Source organism: Zingiber officinale, chromosome 1B (genome assembly GCF_018446385.1).
Source record: "Zingiber officinale cultivar Zhangliang chromosome 1B, Zo_v1.1, whole genome shotgun sequence".
Lineage (NCBI taxonomy): Eukaryota > Viridiplantae > Streptophyta > Magnoliopsida > Zingiberales > Zingiberaceae > Zingiber > Zingiber officinale.
Genome location: NC_055986.1, coordinates 156776230 through 156785611, shown reverse-complemented (window position 1 = coordinate 156785611; position 9382 = coordinate 156776230). Strand labels below are relative to the sequence as shown.

The following is a 9382-nucleotide window of genomic DNA, read 5'->3' as shown; positions in this document are numbered from 1 at the left end:
ACATGGTAGTCGGCAGGGATCCTTCCTCTGGATTATCTCAGGGAGATGAGAGCATTGGGATCCCCCACTTATGATTTGGGGTAGGAGGATAGGTGTACTTCGACAGCATCCTGTTCACTCGATCACTCATCAGGAGCAATGATGACAGAGTACACAGTTGTCATAGCTCTACCCATTCGGTCTCACCATCGTGTGTGAGATGGTTGACTGGCGTCAGGGGTGACCATGTCATATGCATCATATGCATGATTGCATTTATTGCTTGTGTTTGCTGCACTTTATTTGCTGCATATTTGGTGGATGCATATGTTTGACATGAATATAGGAACATGTTACTTTTGGTCTGACGATCTTATTACTCTGGTAGGAGATCCTGGTGAGTACAACTTCTCCTTTTCTCATAGTTTTGCATTTTCTATTACTCCAGGAGACTGTAGACATATTTATTACTATTGGTTAATTCTTATTATGCATGTCAGCCCGATACCCGCTGAGTTGTTAAACTCACCCCGTTGATTTATTACCATTTTAGGTTGATGCTGTCAGGAGGTTCAAGTCGCTAGTCCCCCACCACCTATCGCGACGGGTTTTTCAGTTTTGGATATTTGGTTTACTTGTTATGTATTTTCTATATACTTGTGATGTAGGATTGTACTCGAGAATTTTTATCGAGTTTTGGTCTACTGCCGTTGTTTTCCGCTGCGTTGGATTTCTGTTGTGGGTTCAGTTTTCCGTTGTTGTAGTGGAGTAGGGCTTAATTAAATATAAACTACGTGGTTGTGTTAGCCAGAGACTGAGTAAATATAAACTGCGTGGATTGTTTGTTTACTTTTTTTGTTATTGTTCCAACCGTGTTGGCCGAGATTTGTGTGGCCCGGAGGACTTGTAGTAAAGTTTTATATTGTCACTTGTACAGGGGGGATGTTGTCGAAATTTCTTCTGGCAGGGACTCCCCCGGGGCGTGACAACACCTGAGGTTAATTTTACGATTAACAATACACAATATACAAAAGGATACTATCTGACAAATAAGATTTATCCGAAATGAGCTACTTTCATCAAGAACTTTCTATGCCCCCAAGATCCCAAGAGAAAATTATTTAACGAAATATAGGAGGGTGGGAGAAAGGATGTCGAACGGGCATTTGGAGTGCTTCAATCTGATGGGCAATGATAGCATTATTTTGCACAACATGATTATTAAAAATGAAGGAGATGTAGTAGTGAGTTGCATTATTTTGCACAACATGATTATTAAGAATGAGGGAGATACAGTAGTGCATTGGTCGGATGATGAAAGAAATCCTCCGTCATAAATATTTCAAGGTTCCACCCAAGAATTCCAAGAATATCTCCGAAGAAATTGTGATCTATGTGATAATCAATTGCATTATCTGGACATACTACAGTTATAATTAGTAAAAAAATAATTTATTAATTTTGATAATGTTATATTTTTTATTTAATAAAAGGTAAATTTAATTATCAATGTTATTCCGAGTGTATGGATTTAATTTTTTTTTTAAAAATTAATTATATATAAAATAAAATAGGAAGGAGAGATAAGAAATATATATAATAAAAAAATATGGCACCCACCAAAAAGAAGTTGTATAGAGGTTTTTGATAGTAAAGAGATATATAAATTTTTTTACTTTTAATGTGACGTTAACGTGAGATTAAAAGGACTCCTTGAAGATGCCTACGATTGTGAATACTCTAACTACTTCCTAACATAGGTGGAGCCCCGCAACACTAGGCTATAACCTAGGGCAGCCTTACGTGACTCGGTCTTCTTTCACCAGCAAGATGTCATTTGGTGTGTCCTTGGCCAAGGTGACTTGGACCCGACTAACCAATCTATCTTAGACCACATTCAGGTTGAGCCTCTTTTGTTCTATCTTGATTTTTATCCTACTCTAAGTTTGAGTTGATAAACTAGGGACATGCCACGTGGAGCCTGTTTTTCATCCTACATCAATACGCTCATGTGAAACCTTTTCAGGCTGTGAAATTGTGGGAATTAAGTGCAAATCAAATTTTGAATGCATAGTTTGTCAATCAATGGTATCAATTATTAATATTTTGATCCGATAGTTCGAAAATGATTCTTCAAAGAAATTATAATGTCCGTGAATATGGGCACAATGCGAGGAACATTGTATGAAACTAATACCATTCCAAATAAACCAATTAAATTTGCAATTCATCATACCACATCACATGGGAATTCAGTCCAAAGGCATTTTGTTTAACTATTAATTATGAAACATGTAGTTGGGCTGTTTTATCATGTTAACATAAATTTTTCCTTCTTTATATTTTCTTTTTTTGCAACAAAGAAGTTGACCAGTTCCCATATGCCAGAATGTCAACTCTGCATTAAAATTTAAATGCATTTGCCGGTGGGCACCAAGTACTCAAGTAGCAGATGATGAATAAATAATCAGGAATATAAATGTTCCAGCTTTGTATAAAACACCATTTCAATGGATACAGGCTTGCACGCTAATAGCATTCCTTCAATGATGAAAGTCAATAATGAAATAATACTACAACAACAACAACAAAATTAAAAAAAAAGGGTTGTGCTTAATTTCAAGTGGGCGTGGAAGCCATAAGCAACGATATGGGAGTTGGTGGAGTAATGGGATTAATAGTTGATTAAATTGGTGACTATAAATAGGGATGGGGGAAGGCCTTCACAACAACAACAACAACAACATCAACAACACGAGATCGACATTGGATCACTGAGAGAGAGTTTGTAGGAGATGGCTTTAGGAAGAGGAGGCTCAATGTGGCTTTCTTTGGCTGTTGTCTTGTGCATGAGCATAGCAGGCTCAGCTTCTGAGATCAAAGTAGGGTTCTACTCGGATAGTTGCCCTAAAGCTGAGGATATTGTGAAGACGGAGCTCGACAAGGCTTTTAAGGCCAGCCCTGGCATTGGCGCTGATCTCGTTCGGTTGCACTTTCATGACTGCTTTGTTCGAGTTAGTATACATATATGCATGAATATACTTAATATCATTAATCTGTTATTTTTTACATCAATTGACAATAATATTGCATTATAGGGTTGCGAAGCTTCGATTCTAGTTGACTCGACAAAGGGCAACATTGCAGAGAAAGAATCACCACCGAACGAAACCTTTGAGGATGAAGTATTTGATGTGATCGATACTATCAAAAAACGTTTGGAATCTACCTGCAAAAGAACAGTCTCATGCGCTGATATCATTGCCTTCGCGGCTAGAGACAGTGTTGTGCATGTAATCAAATCCAAAATTTATAGTATGTTTATTCATTATTTAATGAAATTGTTTTGACTATGAAAATGGAAATTCATGAATGCAGTATGGAGGAAAGTACTACAGCGTGCCATCAGGTAGAAAAGATGGAAGAAAGTCATTAATAAATGAAACGGTCGATCTCCCTCCTCCAACATTCAACCTCACTCAACTCACTGCCATGTTTGCTCGCAAAGGTCTTAACCGAGATGACCTAGTTACTCTCTCAGGTAATTATTGATAAGAAAAATATGATGATTTTTATATGATGCTAATCACCATATATATGTTGGCCTTTTTGAAGAATATGGTGGCCTTTTTGATACAAAAGTTCTAACATTTTATGTTGTTTAATTTACATAGGAGCACACACCATTGGCGTCGCACACTGTCCTTCTTTTGCAGACAGACTTTACAACTATAGTGGAACTCTAAAAGGTGATCCAAGTTTGGACTACGTATATGCTAAAAAGTTGAAGCGTGAATGCCCTCCAGGGAACACGGTCAATGAAGTGGATATGGACCCACAAAGTTCCCTCACCTTTGACTCTGGCTTCTATAAGGCTGTCACAACGCACCGCGGTCTCTTCACCTCAGATCAGACTTTGATGTCAACATCTGCAACTTCTTACAAGGTGTATCAATATGCAAAAAACCCCAACTTGTTTAAGAAGGCGTTTGCCGCATCCATGGTGAAGATGGGTAAGATTGGTGTGCTCACGGGGAAACAAGGAACCGTACGAGCCAATTGCAGAGTTATCAACTACTCTTGATGATTGTTTTTTATTCCCTCTTATAATTCATTTGATACAAACATACCTTATAAGGTATGGTCATGATCATAATGAGTGTTATTCATGTGAGAATTAATGTGCTTTTACTTGTTTGATTGTAACCATATGTTTTATTTTAATTTAATGATGAATAAGATTGCTATTGTTAACATCTTTGAAAGATTAGTGAATTTATATATGAAGCAATATTATTTAAGATATTGTAAACAATTAAAATCTTAATTAGCACTACAAGAACCTTAGTCAGCACCCACTAATATTCATGTCGATGATCGATCAATGGAGGGCCAGATATTGCCGATGGGAGAACTTGATGGTAACATAAAGGGTGATGCTTTGGCTATTAATTTTATGATTTTTATTATTGCTGATACGGGGTATAAAAGTGGGACATAATAAGATCAGATAGTCAAAATTAAGAGGATGTGACAGTCAAAAGTCAAGGAGATTTGACAGTTAAAAATCAAGGGGGTGTGGCAGTTAAAAGTCAAGGAGGTATGACAGTCAACAGTCGGGAGAAAGAGGAAGTTGGGCCACCTCACGTCATCAGCCGCATATTTCTTGGCGGTCACAGTCGGGGTGATGGCATATTTCTAGTTTCTAACGCTCCGGGGGCTTGTCTGAGTGTGCGTAGAGTTCAGGTACTATCAGTCCTTATACTATAGATTAGAGAGTTCCACTTAGGGGTTTGCCTTTTGGACGTGCATACACAGGGTGCGTCAAAGTCGTCTCTCTGTCAATACCAACGCCATCTCTGCCGGCCTCCGCCTGACTCAAATTCCAAACAGGATCAATTTGGCACCGTCTGTGGGAATCTCTTTCGCCTGTTCTGGAACGTGACGATGGAGGATACCGGTAAGATTAATGTCACCATGACAGTCGGAGAGTACGAACTGTTCAAGGAAGCCAAGAGGTGAGCGGCTTCCGAAAGGCACACCACCGCTTCACAACTGCTTAAGATGCTTGCAGTTTCAAAGGACTAGACTCACGCTTCAGATAGGGGGTCTAAGAGGAAACAAGCTAAGCCAAGGATTTCCCCTGAGCTTTCTATCATAACCCTTGCCCAGAGTATTACAACAAGAAAGAGCAACACCAGGCCTCTATGGCTGAAAGTTCCCCACCTAGAGATTCGAAGAAGGGAAAGGTCATAGTCGTCAGGGAGGAGCCGAGGGAGTTGCCCGAGGAATTACAAGTACCCTTCTCTTTGAGGGTGCTTGAGGGGAAATTGCAGAAGGGGGATAAGCCCCCAACCATCGGAGAGTATGATGGTAGCAAGGATCTAGAGGATCACCTTTGCAAATTTTAGAACGCTGCGCTGTTGCACCAGTACAATGACACTATTAAGTGTCGGGTGTTTTTAAATACTCTATCTGGCTCGGTACAAAAGTGGTTCAACGGATTGCCTGTCGAATCTATCATATGCTTTTTATCATTGTTAAATGGAATTTCTTTGGTACTCCATTTTTAATATGATCAAAAGGGGGAGTAATAAAGATTAAGTTTAGGAGGAGGATATTATTTCAAAGTTTAATTTTTGCACTTAAGTTTTTTTTACTAAGAAATTTCTTTTTAACTTCTATTTGTTTACCCTAACTTAACTTAGGTTCGATCACATCAAAAATGGAGAGATTGTTGGTACCCCAAGATAGTTTTGATGTGATCAACCAAGTCAGGTTAGGTCCTGTTAGTGTTTAACCCTATGTCTAAGTATGTAGGAGCTTAGGAGCACAGGAAGTCGAGCAAAAGATGTAGCTAGTGAGAAGGATGATACGGGAGAGAGTCTATGGGCTCGGTGTATTCGAGAGACGAGATGATGTGGAAGAGTATGCGAGCAGACGAGAAGGAGGAGCGCGGTATTTCCGAGGGACGAGAAGCCGGAGTGGAAACTTGTTCGAAGGCCGGAAGTTGAGTTCGGGTGAGTCCTATCCTAGATGGCCGAGATCATCCAAGCGAGCGGAGCCGAAGTGGAAGCCCGGACCAAGGAGAGCGAAACAGGAGCAGAAGACCGAGATCGAAAGTCAATAGGTTGTTAACTTTCTTGGTTCGAGCACCCGGACTCATCAGACTCCGGGTGCCCGGAACCCTTCCGGGCCCTCGGACAAGGATCTTTATTCAGATCACATCAAACGTGATCCATTGTGACGGGGATAAAGTTTTATTCCCCTCCAAGTGTCTAGAACCCTTCTAAGCGCCCCGACCAGGGCTATAAATACAACTCTGGTCCCAAAAGCTAAGTACACCAAGAAATTAGAGAAACAACACTTGTAATTAGTTTTGTTTGAGTTTAACTTTTTATTTTTGAGCTGTGATTGTTGCAAGAGGCTTTTCTGCCCGAAGGAAACTTTAGTGAGCCATTAACTTCCTTGGATTAACAACCTCCCCGGTTGTAACCAAGTAAATCGATTGTGTCTATGTTTCCTTATTTAATTTCTTAATTTTTTTTTATACAAGTGTTTTATTTAACTAAGCTATAAAATAACGAGAAAGGTTGTGTTTGTTTTTGTGCATGCTATTCATCCCCCTCTAGTCGGTCGCCCAAGGGACCAACAGTTACAGCCAGAGAGGTTGTTAATCCAAGGAAGTTAAAAGCACATTAAACTCTCCTTCAGGTGGAGAAGCCTCTTTACAATAATTAATGCATTAGATCAGAAAGCTAAACGAAAGAGAAATGATTACAAGTGTTCTGTTTTAGCTTCCGGGACTAGGGTTGTATTTATAGCCCTGGTCGGGACGCCTGGAAGAGTTTCAGGTATCTGAGGGGGGATAAACTTTTATCCCCGTCGTAACGGAACACACCACATTGCTTTCCAGATAAAAACCTGCTCCAGGTGTCTGGACCAGAAACTCAACTTCTAGTTGACTTTTTGGTCCGAGTCTTTTGCTCCGGTTCTACTCGCATTGGTCCGTATCTTCCGCTCTAGCTCCGCTCGCTTGGGTGATCTCGGCCATCCAGAATAGGGCTCACCCGAACCTAACTTCTGGCTTTCGATCAATCTTCTGCTCTAGCTTCTCGTCCCCCAGAAACGTCGCGTGCCTCCTTCTCGTCTGCTCGTGTACTCTTCAACAGCATTTCGTCCATCGGACGTACCGAGCTCGTTGGCTCTCTCTCATTCTGTCCTTCTCATTAGCTACGTCTTTTGCTCAACTTTCTATGCTCCTAAGTTCCTACACACTTAGACACAGGGGTTAAATATCTGTTGGAATCTCAAGGTAGTTTTAATGTGATCAAACAAGTTAAGTTAGGTCCTGTTGGGTTTAACCTTGTGTCCAAGTGTGCAGGAACTTAGGAGTACAAGAAGTCGAGCAAAAGACGCAGCTAGCGAGAAGGACGACACGGGAGAGAGCCGACGGGCTCGGTGCATCTGAGGGACGAGGTGCTACGGAAGAGTACGCGGAAAGACGATAAGGAGGCGCGTGGTGTTTCTGAGGGACGAGAAGCCGGAGCAGAAGGTTGCTCGAGAAGGGTGGAAGTTGGGTTCGGGTGAGCCATATTTCAGATGGCTGAAATATCCCAAGCGAGAGGAATTGGAGCGGAAGACCCGGACAAAAAAAATTCAACTATGTTGACTTTCCTGGTCCAGGTGCCCAGAACTAGTCAGGGGCGCCCAGACCATTCGGGCGCCCGGAACCAGTCCGGGGCGCCTGGATCATCCGGGCGCCTAGAATCCAAACTTTACCCAAATTGAAGTGGCGTTTAACCATTGCATTGGGGATAGAATCCTGGAGCCCTTCCAAGCACCTGGAGCCCTTCCCAGCGCCCCGACCAGGGCTATAAATACAGCTGTGGTCCAAGAGGTTCACAACAACACTTGTGATTCATTCTAGTTTTGTTTTATTCTGTAATTGAGTTCTTCAACTGTTGCAAGCGGCTTCTTCGCTAGAAGAAGATTGTTTACTGAGCTCCAACTTCCTTGAATTAACAACCTTTCCAGTTATAACCAAGTAACCCTTTCGTGTCTTTTTTCTTTCAGTCATTTATTTTATTTATGCAAGTATTAGATTAATTAAGTCGTAAATTCGAGAAAGGTTCTTTTTATTTGTCAGGGCTATTCATCTCCCTCTAACCGGCTGCCAACGGTCCTACAAGTGGTATTAGAACGGGTTAGCTTCAGGAGGACTAACCGCCGAACGAAGCACACGAGATGTCCATATCGAGCATCCATCCACCGAAGTTTGAGGGATTCGCGAACTGGAAAAATAAGATGGAGGTATTTTTTTAAAACAAGTTTTGAATTATTAATCATTATAAAATATAGTTTCATAACTCCAAAAGACAAAGAAGAATATCAGTGGACGAAGAAGGAGCAAGCCGACTTCGTGTAAAATTGTAAAGCGGAATTTCATCTGCTTAATGTTTTATCACCTTAAGAAGTCAACCATATTAGAGCCTACGAGTTAGCCAAGGAGCTCTGGGAGAAATTCCTAGAACTACACGAAGGGACCTTAGAGGCAAAACTAGCAAAACGGGACCTGCTATGAAATCATATCAGCAACCTTCGGTTAGAAGAAGGAGAAACCATTGCACACCTCCACTGAAGAATCAAGGAGCTAATCATCGGACTCACGAATCTTGGAGAAAAGGTATCCAACCGAGATTCGTTAAGGTGTGCGCTTAATGTATTTCCTAGGACTCCAGAATGGTCAACCTTAGTAAATGCGTATTTCATCTCTAAGGATTTAAAGGTAAGCACCTTAGAAGAATGTTTTTCAACTTTTGAAATTCATAAGTCAAGATGTGCAAGTCTAAAGAAAGAATCAAGGCAAAATGTTGCTTTAAAAGTAAAAGTGGATGAACCAGATTCCGAGACATCACTTAACGATGACGAAACAACTTTAATGATAAGGAGATTTAAAAAATTATTTAAATTCAATAAGTTTAATCAAGTGGAGGGTAAGAGACGAAAAAAAAGGTAAAATGCTACCACAATGAAGAAGGGCATGTAAAAGATAACTGCCCAAAACTGAAAAACAAGAATAAGCATAAGGACACAAGCACAGATAGGAGACCAACCCAGAAAAGACACAATAACCTAAAAGCAACGTGAGATGAAACCTCATCAGAATAAGAAATCGAGGCTTACGCCGGAATCACACTAATGACAAGTCATCAAGACAAAGAGGACGAAGCAAGCTCTTCCGCAATGAGCATCGAGAGCATTGATGAATGGGGAGCAACATCAGAAGAGAGCAGCTCTACAGGGGGAGTCTCAGATGATGAAATCGACAAGGTAAGTCAGGTACGATCCTTACCAATTGATAAACTATTTAAATTTATAACGTTTCTGACTAAAACATCTC

At 40.7% G+C, this 9382-nt stretch overlaps 1 protein-coding gene across 1 annotated transcript; it reads left to right on the top strand.

The window, feature by feature from the left end:
• The first annotated feature begins 2724 nt into the window (after positions 1-2724).
• Positions 2725-4235, top strand: LOC122012663 (peroxidase 5-like). The gene is made up of 4 exons (XM_042569307.1): positions 2725-2993; positions 3078-3272; positions 3358-3520; positions 3654-4235. Exons 1-4 carry the CDS (start codon positions 2775-2777, stop codon positions 4061-4063), a joined length of 987 nt encoding a protein of 328 aa, XP_042425241.1. The 5' UTR covers positions 2725-2774; the 3' UTR covers positions 4064-4235.
• Positions 4236-9382: the final 5147 nt, after the last annotated feature.